The 23115-nt window shown below is 38.2% G+C and overlaps 4 protein-coding genes across 6 annotated transcripts; 3 read left to right on the forward strand and 1 right to left on the reverse strand.

Moving 5' to 3' along the window:
- Positions 1-163: 163 nt before the first annotated feature.
- On the reverse strand, positions 164-4200 carry LOC137962271 (uncharacterized). Its single transcript, XM_068809043.1, has 5 exons — positions 3858-4200; positions 2402-3301; positions 1955-2155; positions 1545-1740; positions 164-561 (listed from the first exon to the last, which is right to left on the reverse strand). Exons 1-5 carry the CDS (start codon positions 3975-3977, stop codon positions 377-379), a joined length of 1602 nt encoding a protein of 533 aa, XP_068665144.1. The 5' UTR covers positions 3978-4200; the 3' UTR covers positions 164-376.
- Positions 4201-6380: 2180 nt separating this feature from the next.
- Positions 6381-13411, forward strand: LOC137963172 (uncharacterized). 2 transcript variants are annotated; one of them, XM_068810344.1, is made up of 7 exons: positions 6381-7363; positions 11362-11601; positions 11818-11907; positions 12228-12377; positions 12551-12675; positions 12861-12990; positions 13181-13411. In XM_068810344.1, exons 1-7 carry the CDS (start codon positions 6827-6829, stop codon positions 13304-13306), a joined length of 1398 nt encoding a protein of 465 aa, XP_068666445.1. In that variant the 5' UTR covers positions 6381-6826; the 3' UTR covers positions 13307-13411. The 2 variants fall into 2 exon arrangements, with proteins under 2 accessions (XP_068666445.1, XP_068666446.1); XM_068810345.1 differs by lacking the exon at positions 12861-12990.
- Positions 13412-14279: 868 nt separating this feature from the next.
- On the forward strand, positions 14280-16174 carry LOC137963628 (uncharacterized). Of its 2 annotated transcripts, none has more exons than XM_068810773.1 (6): positions 14280-14511; positions 14690-14803; positions 14932-15166; positions 15428-15542; positions 15662-15826; positions 15976-16174. In XM_068810773.1, exons 1-6 carry the CDS (start codon positions 14419-14421, stop codon positions 16010-16012), a joined length of 759 nt encoding a protein of 252 aa, XP_068666874.1. In that variant the 5' UTR covers positions 14280-14418; the 3' UTR covers positions 16013-16174. The 2 variants fall into 2 exon arrangements, with proteins under 2 accessions (XP_068666874.1, XP_068666875.1); XM_068810774.1 differs by having other exon boundaries at positions 15461-15542.
- Positions 16175-17403: 1229 nt separating this feature from the next.
- On the forward strand, positions 17404-22394 carry LOC137962675 (NEDD8-conjugating enzyme Ubc12-like). The gene is made up of 7 exons (XM_068809680.1): positions 17404-17576; positions 19796-19845; positions 20867-20980; positions 21341-21449; positions 21570-21648; positions 21746-21862; positions 21950-22394. Exons 3-7 carry the CDS (start codon positions 20872-20874, stop codon positions 22091-22093), a joined length of 558 nt encoding a protein of 185 aa, XP_068665781.1. The 5' UTR covers positions 17404-17576; positions 19796-19845; positions 20867-20871; the 3' UTR covers positions 22094-22394.
- The last annotated feature ends 721 nt before the right edge of the window (positions 22395-23115 follow it).

Raw genomic sequence — 23115 nt, forward strand, 5'->3', positions numbered from 1 at the left:
TTGGCTACAAGTAGTCTCTTTAGCACCATCAACTTGAAGTTCATATCGTGTGAATATATTCTAAACACATTCTCGAGAAAAATCACCATCACCCCACATTACCATCCGATAACCGGCCTAACCGAGATTCATGATCAAGGAGACGTAGCTAAAAAAATAATAGTAAAAGTAAACACAACTGCGATCATATACAAATGAATGGAACCCTTAGGTTGATGTTCTGTTATCTTACTAACCATACACCAATTATTTACATTGAATTGGCTGCACTGTACAAGATCGGCAGCGTTAGCAATAGGAAACACCTACAGCTCGTGAAACCCAGCCGCACCCTGTAGCGTTTAGATTTGGCAGGAAGACAAACTTCATGTATTAATCATTTGTCAAACCTCCGGTAGAGGTCTGAAAGTGCGCGATAGAGAATCGCAGCAGCAGGTGGCTTAGGTAATGATCCTTGAAGAATATCTGAAGCACTGATGGATGAACTACCATAAAATCTGGAGTTCTCTGACGTACGGGTGGTGACAATACTTCCTTCAAGTGAACAACCCACGAAAACACCTGATAAATCAAGCAAGTATGTGTAGTTATGATCCCTTCAGCACAAACAAAGGTGGACAGGATTTCTCACGATTTTTACCAGAATAAAGAATGACACCAAACACCAGACTTTCCAAAATTATTTCTCACATAACATTTACTCGACTTTATATATATATATATATATATCACAAGGGCTACAGGATCTCGCAAATAAGGTCAAAATCCATCAAAATCAGGTTATTCTAGTTCAACAAAAAAACTGACAGTCCCTACATAAATATGCTTTTCTGCAAGTATACAAAATTTTGCTCACTTACAGTGACGCACATATTCCAAATCGCAGCCAGGAGGCATGGATCAAACTATTGCGGATACTAAATAGACCAGATTAGTCATGTCTTTGGTCTATACAGCCACCAAAAATAAGAGATAACATGAGGTTTCAGCTGAACACCAGACAAGCAGGGACAAGAATGTTCACAAACTAAATCTAAACACAATTTAATCCAAACTATAGCAGCAGAGAAATGACAGTTCAATTTTTACAGGCAAGGGCTTACGGTTTAGTGAAGAGAAGTGCAATGTGGAAAGAGAAAAGGAGATAATAGTAGAGATAGAAATAAAAAAGTTCAGGAAAAATTCAACGCTTTGTCTTCTCTGAAAACTTTGACATTGGATACTGTGCTGATTTCTTTTTAGCTGCATATTTCAGGAGTTCGAACTAAGTAGATTATTTCAGGAGGTGAGGTAATTCTCTTTTCAAATATTCATCTACTAAAAGAGTTGCACAACGTCATGCTATCAATCATGATGAGAAGGATCTTAGGGACTCTAAATGTCTGCACATGGTAAAAACTTCGTAGGCTGAAAACAGGTTTGGCTTGTGAAAGATCTGGAAAAGCTCATACTTTTGTCTGCAATGTCCACCCAAAAGAATGACAACAGTAACACAACATAATTTGATATGTTAGCAATGATAAAATGCAATGGTTGTAGTCTACCTTTACTACAACTATAGGTATAACATGCTGCATAACCACCATTGCCAGCTCGCAGATCAGCTTCAGCTGTATGCCCAATAATACCAGCTGCTGCACTAAAACCAGCTCCAACAGAAAAATGAAGATTTCCACTAAAAGTTTTAACAGCGTCACTTGTTCTCAGTACGATGATAAAATCTGTCAATGCCCCTCCACTCTAACAGCAGCGTTTTCAAAAAATATAAATCAGTACTAGGCACATTTCTATTTGGTTAAGTAATAATATCAACAATAGGAAAGAAAAACCACATAAATACAAACTCTACCTTACTCATAATGCAATATGCACTAAAAAAAAAGAATATGATTGAACAAGGTACGACTTCAGTTAAACAAATCTTTCACATTCCAACAGAAAAAGGATAATTTACCTGAGGTCCCCAACCGACACCAAATGATGAAATGGCAGAGGGCGGAGACCACGATCCATCTTCTCTGCGAGCAACAACAAGACCCGTTCCAATGTTGTAGGTGACTGTCAGACCAGCCTTCACAACAGTAAGAATAGCAAGGCCTTTTGCTTCTCTAAGAATAGCATCAGGAATGGACTTCTCAGGTCTTATTAAACCAACCTGATAATCAATAAAAGTGTCAGAAAAAGTTCTCGTTATAGTTCCAAAAGACTACAATTAAAGTAATTTACTGAAGAGACAAGCAGAGGTAGAGAAAGGGATGGGTGGCAACAGTTTTTTTCTTTTTTTCTTTTCAATAAATATCAGTGATATTCATGTGGACATAAGATACCTCAGAGCTGTGTGAAATTCAAAACCAAAGAAACAAAGGCTAGAGTTAACTTAATAATAGGTAGAAAATTGTACCTTACTGTAACCTCGTACAGTATTCGTGGCTTTGTAAATCTCATATTCCATTGTCTGACCCCATGGAAAATTCACCCAAGACCTCAAAGTGCTAAGATCTGTCAGATCATGGGTAGGCACCTGAGCTGCTCGACTCACTTGATCCATTAGGTATGGTTGAACAGACTCAAGCCTCACGCAGCACACATCACAAACTCTTTGTGGGTCTCCAAATCGGAACTTGGCCGGTAACAAGCTTCTCCCTCTAGAACAATCTCTGCAAAATATCCCACCACAGAACCTGCAGTGGTGCCTAGAACACATGATTGGATGAAAGCGAATATTACACAACATGCAAGTAGACGTAGAACTGTCAGCCAACCACTTTGGAGGATCAGCTTCAAGAACTTCCTTCAAGTTACCAAAATTTGCCTTATCAAGAGTTTGACCCATCTCTTCCCACACTTGCTCTAAGAGATGGGTTGATATCCATGCCATGTGACATTTTTGGAACTCCCCGGAAGTGAAACTACTTACTTTCTCCCTGGCAGCCAATAACATTTCGACAACTACATCCCACATTGTCAGCTCTTTATCTTGTCCTACAAATTGGTTCCAACCCATGTCACCCTCTGGGAAGTACCCACCAATAGATCCAGAGTCCCTTTGCCATTCCTCAAGATCACCTTCGGGCATGGGCGGAACTGAGACTGGTATCCATATACCAGTGTCTTCATAGAGAGGTGAGTCATAACAAAAATATCTTCTTTGTTTCCGATTGTCAATTTTTTCTTGACAAAGTGACTTATCACTCAGATCGTTGTTGGATAGACAGTGTGTATCCCCGTTTGTTTCTTCAAATGATAATTGAGCAATTATTGCGGAAGAGTGTCCTTCATTTTGCCTCTCGTCACGAGACACCTGGTCCCATGCTTAGAAGTTATATTCAGTTTGTAATCAGGGCACTCGAGTACAAATATAAGTAACATCATAGCCAGGTCAAATTTTTTATTATATCATATAATAACATTCATCAGACCAAGCATTTCATTTTGGCCCGTAGGTTCTGATAGTATATAGGGAAATTTTAGATTACGGTTCAACTCGCAAAATTGAGTGAATTCAATAGCTTCATTAGAATCGAAGGAACACCAGGAAGAGGCCACAGTTAAAGATTAAACTTTCAACCTAAACAGATCGAATCCGCTACACTTCGCCCAGTAAGTTCTGATATGGAAATCATAAAAATAAAAAATTAATTCAATTCATCCTCCATAACTAACATGGTAAGAACAATTCAAGGTAAAGTGGCAAACTACAACGACTAATGAGAACTAAGACCGGACATATTAAATACTAAAGTAAAAATTTGAAATCAAACAATCAAATCCTACTAGCTAATCGATTCGATGAATCCAAAGTAAAAACAACTACATCGAAAACCTATGCCCCTTCAGGGTACAACAACGTGAATTACCTGTTGAGGAGAATAATTGTCATTCTCGGGATCCTCTTCAAGGTTAAAGCGGGCAACCCTAACTTCCAAATGGTTGAATTTCACAGCTTGGACGGTAGAGTAGTGTCTGGCTTCCTCCATTTATGAAAGAAAAAGCGAGCTATCGAGCACCAAAACAATTAGAACAGCATCGAAGAACCGAACAAGGAAGCTCTCCAAAACAGAAGTCTGGAACTTCTGCAGAGATCAGAAGGAGTTTTTTCTTCTTTCTCTGGCAAACAGAACGGACGGAAAGTGAGAGGCATAGAGATCGACCACACGGCAGGAAAAAGAAACTGATACGGTATGTAATCATTGAACGATGCCTTCGCTGGCGGTAAAAAAAAAAAAAATTCAAGAAACAACGAACGTTTCTACGAGGAAACGTCTCTTAAAGACAAAAAGGAACTAAAAGAAATCAAATGAAAGATATTTTATTCTAAAAATGCACAAAAACCAGAAAATTTTTATCAATCAAAACAGTTTTGATCATTATATGGCGTATATTTTTTTGTCATGAAAATGTCACTTTACTTACTAATTTGATTTTATTTAATTTAGATATTTCATAGTGTCTAATTCTCATCTCTTTCTCCCATGCACGGCTATGGCTATGCATTTCATACTCGAGGTTTTTGAAAGGGAAGTTTTAATTCAATCCTAATGTATGGTCAATTTTATAGTTTGTGGATTGCTTAATGAACCAAGGAATGAACACAAAAAGAATGTAAACTAATTATTTCTCCCCTAAACTTAGTTAACGAGGAAGGAGAGTTTAAGGATTTTACTAATTTATTTGATACAAAAGAATGTAAACTGATAGTAATAGGATTTTATTTAAAGGTTTTTTTGGAAATATGTATCATAAGAAAACAACCAGGGCACTAAGGAGGCTATAATAAATTTATGGCCAAATTCAAAAATTACAAAACAAGTTAGACAATATTTGGAGTAAAAAATATCAATATTGGAACGTTTTAATCCATTATTGAAATTCAATCCATTATTGGCGTGTTTAACTCAAATTCGGCTAGAGTTCAAACTTGAACTTAGTTAAAATTATTAGACTCGAGTTTGATTACAATTTAGGTTCGAGGCTAAAATTAATCTAGGGTCAGCTTGAACTCGAGTTCTAAATATTTAAATCAAAGTCGACTTGAACAATATTCGGACTCAGCTGGATTCGATGCCACCCTTATGCCCGATTTTTAAGTAAAGGTAATTCCCAAATTTATGTAAAATGTATGTATAATTTTATAAATAATTTATTATTTTTTGAAAAGTTTTAAATGTATGCTGGAGCACAAACTCGATACATGTATTTCTTAAAAAAATTTAAATGAATGTTGAATATCGAGTTCAACTCGAACTCGGTTAAAATTATTAGACTCGAATTTGATAACAATTGAGCTTGAGTTCGAAACATTTAAATCAAATTCAGCTCAAACATAGGCAGGTTCGGGTTCGGTTCAGCTCAGTGTCACCCCTATCTCCAATTATGATAGATAGATTTCAGAAATTTCCAAAAATAAACTAGTCTATACAAAGTGCAATTGTTAGACTTGTCTAATATTTCTTATATCTAAAGTAAAACTACTTCTTTGATTGATTTGGGGAAGCTTCCGCAACCATTGATCCATACAACATGCAATTTCCCCGTGATACCATTTGAACCACCTAAATTCCCTAAACACTAACTACAATTCAGTGCCAACTTTTTGAAGAAATTAATTTCTTACTTAAGCAAACTTTATATGATACCAATTCATTCAACTTTTAACCTGGTTATATCTGAACGTGCCTCTCCTGTTGTGTTCGGTGGCGGGTCAAGCTCTTACCTCTTTCCTCTGATAATGTCGGCTTCCAAGTTTACAATTTGTAACTTTTAACGCTTACAGTACGCCATTTTTATATTGCCATTCCCATTCCCACCCCACCTTCTAGTGTAATTTGTTTTGTTTACTTGATCCAGAAAGCTCGAAAGTGGAGCCAAGTGTATCTGGATATGGTTCATCTGCATCTCAACGTCAGTGTGTCCTACGCGAGAGATACCCTCACTCCTGCATATTTAGCTTTCGCTCTTTCTTAGCCCCATGATCAGGAAAGAAGATAACTAGGGCTGCAGCCGCACGTAAACCTAATCTTTCAAATAATCGCGTTGCTCATCGTCCACCGTTGCATCAATCGATTCATTCCTGATTTCCCTTTCCATAATCAAGCTGAAGGGAAAATTGGAAATTTCCTACTCATCTATTGGTCATCTGTTTTTTGAAGCGGTAAAACTAGTTCAGGTTGTTCGCGTTCCAGGTACATTTCTTTCTGATAAGCGACCGATTCGAGACTCGGTATCGCGGAAAGTGAGTTGATGCTACGCAACTATGGACTTTATGGAACGGATTGATTTCATTGTTTGAAAACGAATCGCTCGGTTACTCACCAGTCACCACGCAATAATACCTATTCCCATTTCCCAAACCCACTCCCTTATCTGCTGGCCGTCTGTTATCTCTGTCTCTCTACTTCCGCTCTGTTGCCTGTTTCGGGAAGTTAGTTTTACTCTTTTTGATTTTATACAAAACCCAAATCCTGTCTGTATGTACCTTTACGCTTCTAGGTTTCTTCGATCGGGTTCGTCTGAATAGATGACAACATCAGCTTCCTGATTTTTTTTGGACCAAAAAGAGTTTCCAGTTTTTGCTTGCCTTGTTGTTCTGCTGCTTCTAGTTCTTTCCAGGCAACATCAATTTGGAGAGTATTAATCATTAATTTATGCGGTTATTTTCCCGATGCTCCTTTGATCGGAAAACAGGGTTCCTTGTTGACCGACTTGTAGTTGGGTAAGAGTGATTCATTTTGTCTCTCGCATGTTTGTTTGGCTTGGGAAGTGAAGATAAAAACACCAGAGAGGCGAAGATAAGCGGGTCAGAAACCCAACTAAACAAGTCTTCCAGATGTCTGTCGAGAGATCTCTTGAAGCGTGGGAGGAGATTCATCGTCACGGTCAAGATATTGCAGACCGACTTGCCCAAGGGTTTAGCGGCTTAATCCAGTCTCACATTAACCCGTCCTCCTTCTCGTGGCCGAATCCCCAGCACGTCGAATTCCCGGCTCCCACTAAAAAGGATTTTGGCTTTGCAACAGATAATTCTGGTATCACTGGCGTTTCTGCAATATTTGATATTGGTAACAGATTGGGGCAAGCTGGGGCGGAGTTTGGTGCTTGCTTGAACGGAGTCGTTCAACAATTTTTCCGGAGGCTGCCATTGCCTTTCCGACATGAAGTGGCTGAGGAGGCATCGTCTAGGGTCACTTTGCGTAATGGAGAACGGGATGAGATTTTTGAGCGTCGTCAAGAAAATTTTGGATTGGCTGCAGAAAACCTTAGGGATTGTGGATTTGTGGATTCCGCATTGGGTGTGGATGAGTATGCAGATGAGGAAAGTTTTGGCTTGAATCTGAAGTCTTCGGGGCATATTGGCAGGTCACAGGTGTGGTTGTTATTTAGTTTATGCCATCTTTTTTCTCTATCATGCAATTCATTTTATTTTCTGCTTGCTTGAATCATCTTCAAGGATGATCATCGGTTTCACAAATACGTTCTGGTCGCATCTCTAAGCATGAAGATAAAGTTTGTGCTGAAGTTATTTTCATTTCATGTCTGCATCGACTAGTGTTGCGTCGCAGCTACTTGTTTAGTTTGCAACCGCTGTTTATTTTATTCAAGCTCAATAAAATTCGTCTTCTCTCTGTATAAATAGATACTGTTTTTGAAGCACATAAGATGTAGTTGTTATGAAGTAATAATCTTGCTAATATATACTGCATGTTGTTAGTATTTAACACGTCTGGGACCTGAGTCTGTTTGGGCAGTTGACGTTTTAGCCTGGGAAAACTTAGTCGGTTCAGTTTGATGTACTCATTTTTACATTATAACCTCTTTGTGACCTCAGCCCGTATGATGATTGCTTGTCGGATACATGTACTTTGCTTGCCTTTCAGTTCTTCATATTGTTCTAAAATTTATATAATGTTGAGTATACCCTCTTAGATACATTAACTCCTTTAATGTTGAAGTTGTCTTCATTCCACTTCTACTCAGTTGTATCACAACCTAAACTATAATAACTAAAAGTTATGGTACAGTGTGTACTAATCAGTAAGCATAGTAACCGTGAAATTCATTAACAAAAATTATGTATGCAAAACTTCTTTCACAAAAAATGCAATTCTTCGTTACAGTTTCCACGTATTTGTGTATTTAGGACAGTAACAAACTGTTAATGCCATTTCAACTACTAGCGAAAGGTTTACATATTAAGCATGTTCTGGACTATGAGCTTGAGGGGAGCTTCATTGCTTTGAGCTCTACGATGTTTATCAAAGATTAGCTTTGTTCAAGTGTCAGTTAAATATGGACATTTCAATGTTGTGCTTCCAATAAAGCTTGAGCTCAGTCCGTTGCTATAACAAATTTGAGTAACATTAGACTTGGTTTCTCTAATACAATTATAATGCTTTTTAAAATGGAATACATTCTGTGAAAAGTGCCTTTTAAATACCATCCCGTAAGAGTTACGAACTTCTAAGGAGTTTGGTCTTCATTGCCTCTTGCACCCCTCCTTCCTTTCTACTAATGAACCCTCAAGATAAAAGTTGGACTCATAACAAGCAATTTAGCGTTATTTTGAAGGTAATACAACGGGAAGTCAATGGGCATGTGCTATTAGTTCATTTCATATGTTTATACAAGTTATAATTCAAAAAAATGAATGGCATTGTGAATTGGGCCTTTGGCTCATTAGGGGATGTCAGCAGGACAGGTTTGGGGTGGGTTTTAAAAGCCCAACTCCATTCCTGCAACCTCACCCTACAACCTCGTCCCCGCTTTGTCCTGTGATGGGGTTGATTTTTCTACCTCATCTTTATGGTCCTTTGCGTATTAAAAAAAGAGAACATTCATTAAAAAAAGTGTCTAATGTATTAAAATAAATGTCTAATTCTTTAACCCATTACCATTTTGAGCATTAAAAAAGTTTAAGAAGGTATATTCATTAAAATAAGGTATTTTTCGCACAGGATTTGGGTCTATCCAACAGTAAAAATATATGACCCCGTCCCTGCATTCAGGACAGGGCGGCTTCCTGCAAAACCTGACTTGCTGCCATCTCTAGGCTCAGTGGCCTCATAGGGGCTCTTAGTTTGAGATCTTGGATTCAAGTATCACTAGGGTATGGGTGCATCGTGCTTGTGTTGATGGGAGTGTAGTAAGGACTTATGAAGAGTGAGAATTGAGTGGATTTAAGAAGTCATTCTGTGAATACTAAAACAGAGAGAGCTCTTATTGGAGGTTCCCTTTGGTTTATGCAGAGACACATTCCACTTGTGAGATTGGTTACATCACTGGATGCGTAAAGATGCAAATTCAAGACCTCACATTTACAGGCATCGGATTTGAGCTTTCAGCCTATGCTCAGCTAACATGGGACATATATTCTTTAGGAGGTCTTTAAATAGTTTCTAACTCAAATGCTGTTTACATTATATATTTTTGTGGTTCTATGGGGCCCAATCTATGCTATGGGCATTGGATAGTGTGTGATGGGTTTAAGAGTCTAATTTTCCATGTTCCATCAATTGTTAGACCTTTTAGCATATTGGGTTGATATCTAAAGTGCTGTGTTAGAGTAGAAATCACATCTTATGTTGATATCTAATGCTAGAGTGAGAGCCGCCACTAGGTGAGAAGGGTTACTTGATCTGGAATGGAAGTCATTATAGATTGGGCCCTCGTGGATGTTGGCATAGAATCATACTGGATGGTTATGATATAGTAGAATCCAACCTAGGGTATGGGTGCAGGTTTAGGTTACTCAACGTTAGAGGGAAAACTTTCAAAGGAGAAAAAGTCTACTTAATCTGGAATAGTCTTTTTATAGGTTGTCATGGAGATGCATGTGAGCTTAGTGGATTGTTATGATCTAATGGAGCCCCACGTAAGGGTGTGAGTGTTGGTTCTGGCTAGCCTAGTATGCGATAAGTTTAAGAGTCTTAACTTTTATCATTGTATCAGCTGTAAAGTTTTTGGCATATTGGTTGAGTATCTAAGAATATGGTATTAGTTAGTGGTAGACACGGGGGGCAACAATAAAGCAAAAATACTGCTCTTATAAAGGTTATAAGTTATAAAATTGGCCACCAAGGCAATAATATAGGTAACATATTAATCCTTTGAAATGGATAGATTCATACTTCAATCTGGATATATTAAGCATGCTGCTTGCTGTGTATGTGAATTCATTTTTTTCTTTTGAAGTGACATGTACTTCATGCTGATCATCACTGTACTAGAAAGCTGGAAATACATCTGTGCCACTTTAAGCTTCTGCTGCAAGGAACCACAAGTGGCCTTATGTGAGTCAACGCATACTTTTTGGTTACATACCTCATGGCTTGTGGAAAATTGCTTTGACTTTCTAAAAATCTACTCTTTTGCGTGTATTGCACCTTAAAATCTTAGGAATGCAATACTTAATAGTTAGAAAGCTTCAGTTCTGTTTTCAACAGGAGTCTTCCTCTAAAGAGTTGCTTAGGTCTACTCATGCAGCAGTCTCTGTCAGACTTTAATTGCCTATCATTCTTCCAGCAGAAAGCTTAGGGGTAAATAGACTGGAGAACTGACACATTGCTGAGGCTCTTCTGCCCATGATAATTTCTGATATAGCTATTTGTTCTCTCATTTTCTTTCTATGTGACACTTATTTCTCAGAGGAAGCTCTCTAATCCTGCTTCTCATGTCAAATTCCATAATGGAATAATGCTGATTGTGGACTTAAATGCATTTGATGTTTAATTCAATTTTAACTTCAAAATGACTTTTCAAAAAGAAAAAAAAACTTCCAAAATGATCATCCTTAATTTCCTTACTTTTTTACCTTAGACAAAGTTAAGATTAGAAGTTATTTACAATCTGTCAATCTTAAGAAACTGACATTTCACTGATTTCACTTTTTGAGGTTGTGCATGTTAGGCAACTCTATTTAAAAAAAAGTAAGGCAACTGGCTGTCACACTTGCCAAAAGGTGCGACGGCACAACTTCTGTTTTATTTTATGTGTTCTTCTTAGGTTAATCTGTCTGTTGGTTGTCTATGATTGCATATGTAGGCATAAACCATTTAGAAATACTGTGGTGTTATTTACATAGCTTGGGTAAAGTATGGCTATGAACTTGCTGATATTATGCTTGACTGATGCTTCTTTGTGTTTTCTTGGATATCTGAAATTTCTGTTTCACAAATGGTTAGTTTCCAATCTTTGTTTTGATGGACTGCAGGCTAATTCTTGCTGTTCTTTTTATTCTCTCCCTCTCTCTCTCTTGCCGTGTGCATGCTGTTCACAGTGTTGGGACTGATTTTAATTTCTTTGCATTTATGGTGTTTGAAGTTGATAGCAACTTAGAATGCTGACTTGGTATCTTGTGCTGTGCAGGGAGTTGTTAACATCACATCCACTTATGACAGTAGAACACATGATATTGAAAGTTCTTTACTTGCACGGGGGGACCTGTGGAGAGCTGAAGCATCACATGGGGGTTCCACTTCTCGGAATGAGAGTTCTCCTCTTTTTCTCATCCAACTTGGTCCTGTGCTCTTTGTCCGAGATACAACACTTCTTTTGCCAGTCCATTTATCAAAACAACATTTGCTTTGGTATGGTTTTGATCGCAAGGTAAAACATCAATTTGTGCAAACCAGCGGTCTCAAACTAGTATATTTTTTTACAATAGTTAGCACAGATTTGATTCAATGTGCCCCTTAATACTTTTTAGTGATATTAACCTCGGCAAGCACTTATTAGGTTGTGTTTTTTCTTTCTCTCTGAATGACCATATGGTCTTCATCTTGTGCTTGAACTGACATTGAATTGCTCTTGGTTTCTTTACAGAATGGAATGCATTCACTCTGCCCAGCCATATGGTCGAAGCATAGGAGATGGCTATTTATGTCAATGGTCTGCCTGAACCCGTTGGCATGTGTAAGTAGAGATGCCTGTTGGTATCATGGAAAAGTCTTTTCTGTGAAGGACTGATATTACTCTTAGGACATGTTTGCATTGAACTATTTCTATAGGCCATAAGTGATGAAACACAATATCTTTTGTGCTTTTACTCCCCCGATCCTTAGATGAAATAGAATGTTTTCCTATGTTTATCTACTGAGAGTTCCTTTATGGAGGCCATTGCTGCCATCTACTGTAATATTTTTTCAGTCTTTGAGTAATTACTTAAAAGCAGTGTCTTGGTTCTTTGAGAACCTAGTTTTATTTTTCTCTAACATCTTTCTTTTTTGGTTTAGTCTTTCATGGATTTGCAATTCCCAAATGGGCAGTTCACATATGTGGCTGGTGAGGGATTAACAACCAGTGCTTTTCTACCTGTTTTTGGTGGTCTACTTCAAGCTCAAGGGCAATATCCAGGAGACACAAAATTTAGCTTTTCCTGCAAAGTAAGTGGGTCTGCTCTGAGCTGAATTGTGTATTATTCTAGGATAGATCTATTTTAAGAAAAAAGCACATGCTCCTTGTAGGTTGAACATATTTGGGATGGGATATTGGTATTAGATGAGAGATGTTTTACAATGGTACACTTGTGTGTCTGCTCGTCTCATGTTCCTTGCAGAATAAGTGGGGTACGCGCATTACACCAACGGTGCAGTGGCCTGACAAATCTTTCTCGCTTGGTCTTGCACAAGCTTTAGCTTGGCAAAGATATGGACTCATGATGCGACCAACCATCCAGTTGAGGTAAAAAGAACTCATATTTTAGCTATCAGAGGTCTTGTAGTTTGAGCAAAGAGTTTACGAGAGATATGTGTTTAGTTTTTGCTCTTGCTTTTCCACTTTCTGGTTCTCACCTCCTGTCATTGGTATCGAAATAACTCTTTCGTTCGAACCTCTGGTTCATTCTTTGGTTCTGTTACACCTGTCAGCATATGTCCCACTTTTGGTGGAAGCAACCCTGGCATGCGGGCTGAGATAATCCATTCGATCAAGGAGAAACTAAGTATAACATGTGGTTGTTCTTGTTTGTCACATCCTGCAGCTTTTGCTTCGGTTGCTGTAAGTTTTCTTTTACTAACTTGAAGGATTCTTAACGAAAAGCAAAAAAGAAAAAAATGTTTTATTGGCTGTCTTTGTAATGTATCCTCCTTTTTTTTTTTTTTTTTTTTGTTGTAGCGTCTTCTTTGGTGTTTTTAGCTTGAAAAGCCGTGCAAGTGATTCATATGTTTGGTTACCTTGTAAATCACAGGTTGGCCGATCCAAGTTCAATGGTAATGTTGGAAATGCAGGGATGGTTCTCAGGGTTGAAACCCCTCTGAACAATGTTGGCAGGCCTTCTTTTTCAGTTCAATTGAATAGCGGCATTGAATTTTGAGGCAATAATGCCTGTACATAAATGTAAATAATGTTGTGTACCATACTTGAGAGTTTTCCCTTGTGAATATTCTCCAAAGGAGTCCAATAGAGAAATTTCATTATTCTAAAATCATCTCTCAACTGCTATGAAAATGACAATGTCGGTCGTCTCCATATTTAAGAATTTGGTTGGTCCAGAAAACGATAGTAACTGGTGAGTATCAGCTGCTGTGATATGGACAAGTGGTTTTTCAATCGAAAGGGCGGGTTAATGTTTCAATCGTTAACTCTTTGATCGGTTTGGATCGTTGTAATTGTGGCTTTAGGAGATGTTTTAGGCTTGGGAAAATAAATTAATGGTAGATTGTTTTTTAATGATTTTTTAAAATATTTTTTTACCAGTTTTTTTTGCGTTGTTTTGGCACCGTGGTGGAGCTCGAAGATGGAGTTGGTTTGATTTGAGGAATTGGTACAAGAGTTTTTATAGATAGCCCTTGTGCTGTACGGTTCGATTGTATGGGAAGAAAGTAACGCTCGCTCGCAGTCCAGGAAGGCGCTCGTTTCCTTGCAATTTGATTGTATCACAATCTCGATTACAATTACGACTATTTAAAGGCTAAGATCTGGGAAAACCATCCTACTGGCTGCAAACGATTTTTAATCAGTTTCCAGTATCTTTTCCAATTGGACTTACAACTTACAAAATCCAAAAACGCACTAAAGTTGCAGGCTACACAGGCTACAACGAATGTGGTAAGGCTCCGCTCACGTTCCTGCATGTGATCCTATTTCTGGTATCTTGAGCCACATCCGTTCATGCAGTGCTCACGACAAAGACATGGCGGCCATGATACGGTGATATCCATGTCGCATCTACAGGAAATGATAACGTCCAAATACGATAAAGAAAAGGGTTTCAAAGATTTTTTTCCTGTACGCCAAAATCCTCTCTTTGGTGAGGGCTTTTTTATTTGGTGACGGAGAGATATTTTTGTTATTCCAAAATATCCTGAACAGTCTCCATCTCCCTAAAGATCGATCACTCATAAAATCCCCAAATCTGATACTTTTCCTCTTCAAACAGTTTATCTACTCTTCCAAAGGGATCGATCAGACAGCCCGATCCGAGTGATGGAGAGTCAAGTGGTGCAGAGGAGATTGAACAGACTCCTCGGTCACTTCGTCGGAAATGAGGAAGTGCACCCCAGTAATATACTCCTCGTGGTAAGCTCCGAATTCACTGGATATATGCCGAATCTCGATGGTCGTGTTGACATCTTGTTCAGTATAATTAAGCTGTCGATCGTGCCGTTTCTGCTGCTTGTTTGATACTTGTCTTATGCGTAATTTCATTCACCAGTCATTTCTTTCTGATTATTTGACAAATTTCTGTCTTCCTCAGAATTGCAGCAGCACTTTGAACTCTGTGATCCGGAGGTGCGATAATCGGACATTTTTTGCTCGTCAAGGATCTGCATCTCAAGGTTATTTTATGCGACAGGCTTCAATCAAAGAGGTCAGACGTTTTACTCCTTCTAGTGTTTATTTACTCTGGGTAAGCAACGCATGAGTAGATCATCATAATATGAATAGCAAACTGTTTCAATGTTTCTGCAATTTTAACAGATAAGTTCAACTCCGCAGGAATTACCTCCCTGTTCTGAGAGCGAAAACAGTTCTTTCAACTTATCTGGAGCCCCAATGTTCTCGAGGCCAGCTGAATCCGATCAAATCTTGTCGGATATTACTGTTCAACCTCTGCAGCAAGAACGCATATCTTCTTCTCCTGATCCTCCAATGTTTGCTAGGCCAGGACAGGGAGTAAGTGCTCAAGCAGAGTACGGCTTCAATAAGATGAGACATACTACCAGTTCCACTGGTATGTAAATTTCTTTGGCTTCTGCTACATTTTTGTCTTTTGTCTGTCTCTAAATGCCTCCGTCCCTTCTGTTCTTTTCTTCTGCTTGCTTAGATCTTACCGTTGACTAGCTATCAAGGAAGAATCTTTAAGATAAAATTCCGTGGGAGATAGTTTTAGGCTTTTAGCTAATTTCATTTCTATGAATGTAAGTAAGACTGTAGAAGAGATCATAAAATCAGCTTATCTGGATCAACGATCTAAAATAATCACGGAATACAGGCGCTGAACGGTCTCCGAAAATGGATATTGCAGAATCCCGCTGCAACTATGTGGTGACGATCGAACTTCCTGGTGTCAATATTAGGAATGTGAGAGTGGAGGTGGATGACCGAAAGTAAGTCAGATTCCTCTTGCAGAATTTGCAGAGAATGCTTATTTTCTTTTTCTTGCTCCTTTTTCTTAATTCATTACTCCTGCATCGTAACCTGATCAAACAATGTCATCATCCAATAGCTTGACAGTCACTGGTAAACGCTCCAGTCACTGGTGGAAAGTGGCGAACTTCTCAGAAGATTCACACCCGAAGTATCTGCAGAGAGAGATTTCGCGAGGACCATACCAGGTCGTCTGGCCACTTCCCTGTGATGTGAACAAGGACAGGGTCTCCGCCGAGTTTGTGTATGTTTCTTCTCTCACTCCATTGTTGCTAAGGCGTTTTAATCTATGAATTCTCCCAATGTTTTCACAATGTAACTGATCGATTGGGCTTCATATACTAGGCTGAAAAGCAGAATCTGTTATGACTGAAACTTGTTTTACTGCCACAGGAATGGATTTCTGCAAATCAACCTTCCTAAAGTCTGAGAATGCCGGAATGTGGAGACGGCCGATAGAGTTGAAAATATACGCGTTTGCTTTTCTGCTATGGAGGTCCTATTGTCATCTCAGTGTTCTTGAAGCTCTCCTGTGGCTGCATAGACACAACATATGCCCTAAAATTGCAATACATTATGATATATCCGTCCATGTGAACGGTTTATTACAGAACCATCCGTAATCCTAAATTCCGAATATCCGGTTATAGATTTTTTCCTGGATGTTGGTGTTCCGAACTTAGAACAAAGTTTCGGCCTTGCTAAAATCAAGTAAATTTGACTCAACCACCAGAAATATACCTCCATAGACCTCTCTCAATTAATAATCGGGGTCAGTTTAGGTCTGACTCACGGGCCTACTGGTCCTGGTACAGGACTCAAATGGCAAGACCCGACTGAATCGGTTTGAATCAACTAAGATCGAATGTGACATTTACCATTAGGTTGCCATATCGTTTATATATATAATTTTATATGGCATTTTTCAATATGACAGGGAATTTGATTTTATTGTGCTAATAGAAAAATTACTTTTATCCGGAAATGCAATCTGTTGACTGTTTCGGTAATCTTCTACGACGGTGGCTTAATCCGGAAATTTTAATATCAGAAATAATTTTGGCTCGGTCACATCTTCGTCGTATAATTGCTATTCCTTGCGGGCCTACCGCACAAAATCGTCCATATCGAGACGGAGGCATCCGATGCTTGCCAGCGACAACCGGAAAAAAAAAACAAAAATGGAAAAGCCATCGCAGTGATTTTCTCTAAAGAGAATCTAACCAAAGTCGAAATTGGAATTGACTAAAGACCGGCAACTTTTTCTCTTCATTGACATATTGCGCTAATCTTTGGCGAAGCAGATTAAACCAACCTGTCCTTACACACTGATCATTTGCCCGGTTCCCTGATAGATAAAGCTTCTCCATTATCACGCTTCTGGTTTTCGAGATAACTACGAACATTTTTTTGGCAATTATACAGACGGAATGGATTAGAGTCCAGCTGGTGAAGAAACTTCTCTTATCGTTACGGACGGTCACTTTAAACTAAGTCAAAGCATTATCTATTGTGTCGGCTCCATTTTAGCGAGAGACTTCACCCACCGAGTCCGGGCTCGATGTATTTTCGTATGGTGGGCCTGCTGAAAGAATCTAACGAACTATCTCAATTCAAGCTCTAAAAGCTGATCCAATTCGTCATATTTCCGCCGTAATTAATAGTCCAGATTTCAGTATCGAGTTAAACAATTGAAAATATGCGGAACGTATTCGATATTTCATTATTTTGTTGGATTTTGTTGGGTGTTGGGGATTTATATGATAGGCCCATTTTGAATTAGCATGCCCCACTTGAGAATTCTGCACGGAAGGTGGGCTTGGCTCCTCTCCTCCGTTCAGCCTCGAATAATTTTCAAGATCTGAAATTCCCTCGATTCAAAGCGCCTTCAATTATTTTTCTCTTTCTTATTTCCCCTATTATTTATTCCGAGCGGAAAGCTTCTCAGCAAATCGGGCTTCAGCAGTAGGGGCTGGTTTTTTCGCGTTTCCCGGGTATGTTTTTCTTTCTTCTCATTGTTGCAAGTTTTACTGTCAGCTGCTAATGGATTAGAGCGTTCCAGAGTTTCTGTTTTCTGCATTTCGTTTACTACATCGATTCTGTCTTGCTTTGTTCTGGAGATACTAGTCATCTAACGTTTGTGTTTCTATCTGATATTGGTTTCATTCTGAATTCTATGGCGTAAGATACTCGGATTACAAAGACAAAAAATCGGTTGGTTTTCGATCTCTGTGAAAGAGTTAGGGTTGTAGTTCATTGAATCGCTATTGATCGGATTTCCTGTGGGTTTTGATTGATCTTAGCATTGCCCCTGCTGCTACAAGTGCAAAATTGGAAGATAACGTGGTGACCCGTTATTGTCACACGGACGCCCAGTTATTTATTGGCTTGATTGTATGCATCATGGATATCTCTACTCAGTAATTTGATGCCGATAAAAAAGTGGAATTTATTATTTTCATGACTAATTGCAGTTTTCAATCCAGTTACCAGGCATAATTTGTTATCGGAAGACACTCCAGTATTAAACCAGAAACAATCCTGTTCTCAGCGTCTCAGAGATAGCTGGCTGGAAATTTTTGTTTGAAATCTACCATGATTATTGGATTATGAAAGTATCATGTACTGATGATCTATTGTTATTGTCAATTGGAGATAACTTAATGACTTCCAAATAAATTTTTAACTGGTAATCAATGTTATCCTGAAAATCAGAAATTCAGCTTGAAGAAAGTTGCAATTCTACCAAAGAAACGATCAAACCTTGGAGAAAGGTGTGCTTGCAGACATATGCAGGGAAGTCCTCATCTATCATGGAAACAGGGTTCCAGAACTAAGGAAGATACGTAATTCAGGGAGAAAAATCTGGTCTAGCTAAGGAATTTTGCGCTTGAGTAGAGGGAGTTAATAAAAGCCATTCATTGTAATGGAGGTGAAAAAAATTGAAGGAAAAGAAGGAACTAAAATCTGTGCTGAAGAACAATGATGAGTCCTTCTAAGTGCGCATACATAAAAAAAAAAAGAAGCCAACACAGATTAAATAAAACATAAATTAATCTTGGCAGAAGATCAGGAGTACATGGGCTTGTGTATAAATGAAAGGAGAAATCTAAATAGCTGCACATCAAGAAATGGAAGTCCTTTTACAACTGTCAATAAAATGAGGAGCCGTGAAAGAACTAGATATTTTAGATCTCCGTGATTTTTGTCAGAGTTTTATATATTAGAAGCATGTAGAAATGTGGCATATTTCTTTCTTTACTTGGTAACATACAATATCATGCATCCGGACTATAATGGAGAATAAGTGGAGGAAGGTGTTTGTCAATTCTTGACTATATACCTCCTGATATCATTCTATAGTTATGGAAATTAAACTGGCTAGCATCAAAATATATTTGAATGCAAGAACACCAAATTGGAGAAGAGGTTATTTGATGCAAAACTGGTGTATTGAGGTTCGGGTGCCCTTTTCCATTGACGCTCTATGGTTTATCTTTTTTATTTTATTTTATTTTCTGTCTATGGCTGATCTAGTATCTGAAAGAAGTTTCTTGGAGATTTGATGGATTTTTTTGGTGATGTTTGTGAGTGCATGCCCTTTTTTTTCATAATGTATGTGTATGTGACCTATCTCGGGGTATGCTTTAGTTATTTGGTTGGATTTATGATTTTTTCTTTGGCTTCACAAATTTGGACCATTTTTTGGTTCTCATGGTGATAAAAAATTGTTTATTTTTTTAAAAGAGCATGAGACCAGTTGTTCTCTTTACCGGTTACCAGTCAGAAGCAACTTATAGTTTATGAATCTCAAGTCCGACAAATCTCTAAAATGGTTAGCCAAGGTTAGGAGGCCTCTTCCAAAGTAGAAACAGAGGATCTTTCGATTTCTAGGTCAAGTTGATTCTTAATAATATATAATATGTTCTTTATATATTTCCATTCTGTTTGTAAGTAAATGCACGAAAACACATCCATTATATGTGTATCATGTGTGTGATACACTTATAATTCGTTGAATTGCTAACTATGTTGAAGCTCTGAAATTTTATAAGATGAGGTGGTCTGTTATTGTTTGGAATGTGGTCGCCTTGTAACTTCTGTCTGTTTGATGTTTGATGTGCACTCTTGTGTTCAATGCCCTACCCTACTCTTTCCATATAAAATTGTTTCATTGTAAAATGGCTGAATATGTTTTGTCGTTGTTTTGCAGAAAGCTATTATTTGCACCCTTCTGTTGCCCTACTTGTGAAAGCAGAGCAAGTAAGTTGGTTGTGTACTTTGTTGAAGAGTATTTTGAAAAGCTGTAGCTTGTAGTATGTTGTTACTATTGGTCAAAATGTCTGTTTTGTGCTGAAAAGGTTTAGTCAATAAATGCAAGTTTTGTTATGATGGAATTTACCTTTATGTCAGCGACACTTCCTTACACTTTGAAACCTAGCAATTTGGGTTTGTGCTACCATTTGTACCTGAAGTTTTATGATTTAATAGAGCTCCTTTTGAAAGAAATTCCTGTACTTTGAAACAACACACTTTTTTGGTCAGCACTTGAACATTATGTAAGGCTGCTTTCAGGTATATCTCTTAGAAGATAGACATACTTAAGCTATAACTATCAGTAAAATTTCCTCCCATTCAGAATGAAAAGGCAAAAGAACTCTAAAAAGACAAAATTTTACCAATCAGTGTTTTTATTTTAATTTAATTTTTATTTTTATTTGTGTGTGTGTGTGTGTGTGTGTGTGTGGAATGGCCTATCAATTAGTAAGCGATTTATCTAATCAGTAAAAAGATGAAGGGGCGAACTTTCCACAAATCGATGGCTTATGTTAACTCTTTCTTCTTTGTACTCCCTCCCAGGGTGTCTTTTATGTACGTTCTCTTCTCCACTAAAATCCCTTCTCACTTGCATTAAAAAAAAAAGCCAACTTGATGTGATTATCATTGCCAATCACTGGTCAAATTAATGCTGGCATTTATATAAACTTTATCCTCCAACCTCGCACAGGCTAAAGGCTTCAACTTGGAATGATGTAGTACAAATATGGTTAAGATACCCAAGATTCTATTGTATTACGAACTTTTGGAACAAATATATCAAACAAGTATGTCGTGTTCTCTGTCCTGATGCTGTTGAATATGCCTTGTTAAGCAGTACAATGTGGTAGTTATTGGTAGTAAAGTTGATTAGATGGTGGTTCTTGTCTTGTCTTGTTCCTTGTCTTTCACAAAGGATCTCATTTAATTGAGAAATATCTAATCTTTCTCTTCCTTATAACTGTAGGAATAATGATTAAGCTTTTCAAAGTAAAGGAAAAGCAGAGAGAAATTGCTGAAAATGCCAATGGTAGGGCACCAGTCAAGAAGCAAAGTGCAGGGGAATTGCGTCTTCATAAAGGTTTCATTATCTCTGAAGTTAAATAACCTTTTTGTCCATTCAGTTTTAATTTTTCATATGATTCTCTACTGTATTAATGATGCTGTAAATTATTTTACAGGCTGAAATTGTTATAATTAAAAATCTGAAATATCTATTGAGCAACTATTTTCATCTGACTCTTGTAATTGTTGGAGAAAAGTCCAAGTGCATCTCTAGTAGCTTGTTTGTATGCTCCTTATCTTAGGAGTTTGAGTTATGCATATTTTGAGCTCAAATATCTTATAGTATATTGGTAAATTTTGTATCTTTATTACTGGCAATAGATCTAGTTCTTACCTAACTGGCACACAAGATAATTTTCATTCTTGTATCTTGCAGATATCAGTGAGTTGAACTTACCCAAGACAACTACTATATCCTTTCCCAATGGCAAGGATGATCTGATGAACTTCGAGGTTTCCATTCGCCCCGATGAAGGATATTACCTGTAAGAGATCTTCCTTTGCCTGCCATCTCCTGACTATTCAGTTACAAAGCATGAGAGGCATCACTGGAGTCCTCTATGGTTCACTCTGTCATATTAAATTTTCGTCATTGTTTTTCTCAGAGGGGGTACATTTGTCTTTACCTTCCAAGTGCCCCCTATATATCCCCATGAAGCACCCAAAGTTAAGTGCAAGACCAAGGTACCATTTAAACTTGTACTTGAAAATCCAATCTATTTTCTGTGTCATTTCCAAATTGACCTATACCAGAATCTAATGGTTTATAATTCAACTGCAGGTATACCATCCCAATATCGACTTGGAGGGAAATGTCTGCCTCAACATCCTTCGGGAGGACTGGAAACCTGTTCTCAATATTAACACCATCATATATGGTTTACATCATCTTTTCACGGTATTATCTTGTTCCTTCAAAGGCTTTTTCTTGTTTGTTTCTCCTCCAATACCTAACTGACTTTTGTGAATTTTCTGTGGGTTCCAGCAACCGAACCATGAGGATCCCCTGAACTCCGATGCAGCTGCAGTGTTGAGGGACAACCCAAAGATGTTTGAAGCCAATGTGAGAAGGGCAATGGTTGGAGGGTATGTGGGGCAAACCTACTTCCCTCGATGCATGCTTCCCTAGATGCATGGAAGGCATTTATTGCAGGCAGTATGATGGTCTGCAAATAAAATGTGCTCTGCCTAGTGGCCCCAATACCAACAACTCGTGCTTCGGAGCATGGTAGACAATGTGTGTTTGAAGCCTTCTTAAATGCTCCAAGTAAGCTTATTAAGAAAAGGGCCAAATTGGAAGTTGTTTGTCAGCGTATTTGGTGTTTAGCGTGCTGTTTTGTGCAATATTATAGTGTGAATTGGAACATCCGAACCATCCTTGATCTGGCTCTCATTGGTAGTACATATTTGTGCCTATATTTTAACTTCCACTTGGTAGTACATGCTTGTGTCCTTGTTGCATATTTTAGCTGAGGAGAAGGCTGTGATTGCTCTCCTCTTTAGACCGGTCCACATCATTGTGCTTGGTAGGCATTTGGCGTGCTTCCAGTTCTTTCAAGGAAAGCAAGAAATTGAGAGAAAAAGTGTTGTCAAGCTTCCATGTATCAGCAGCAGTAAGTTCAACTCTCTGTAGACCATAAATTTGGATAGTTTATTCGTTCTTTCAATTTTCCTACGTATCTGTAACTGAAGGAAAATTTAAGTGCCGCTGCATGGGCCTGTTTTTGCCCCTTAACTCAAGCGAGTTGTTCCATGCTGCAGTCGAAAACATCTATCTTCATCATTTATCAGTGTTTCTGCAACAGAAAGGGGGCTTTCAAGTTTGCTGGTAATTGATGCGTGCGTTGTAACATTTTCTTTGTTGGGTATCTTTTCAAAACCATTTTGTTTTTGTAGAATAGAAGTGTGGTTACCTAATGCTCTTTCATACACCATTTTCTCTTTGTAGGTAGTTTATGGGATAATTACTAATATAACTGATAACTGCGAGCGAAAGAAAATCTCAGCTTTTGCTGTATATAATCCAGCCAGCTGATTTGAACTTTTAGTGACTCGTTCGGCCGTTCTCGGTTCTGTCTCATTGTAGGATTCAGCCGGAACACGGAAGTGTAACTGAGCATCTGACAATAATGCTTTTCTGAACAAGGTACA

This window comes from Aristolochia californica, unplaced genomic scaffold, assembly GCF_029961685.1.
Source record: "Aristolochia californica isolate CCGP_79_NKW_82.1479 unplaced genomic scaffold, dmAriCali1.0.hap1 SCAF_4, whole genome shotgun sequence".
In the NCBI taxonomy this organism is placed as follows: Eukaryota; Viridiplantae; Streptophyta; class Magnoliopsida; order Piperales; family Aristolochiaceae; genus Aristolochia; species Aristolochia californica.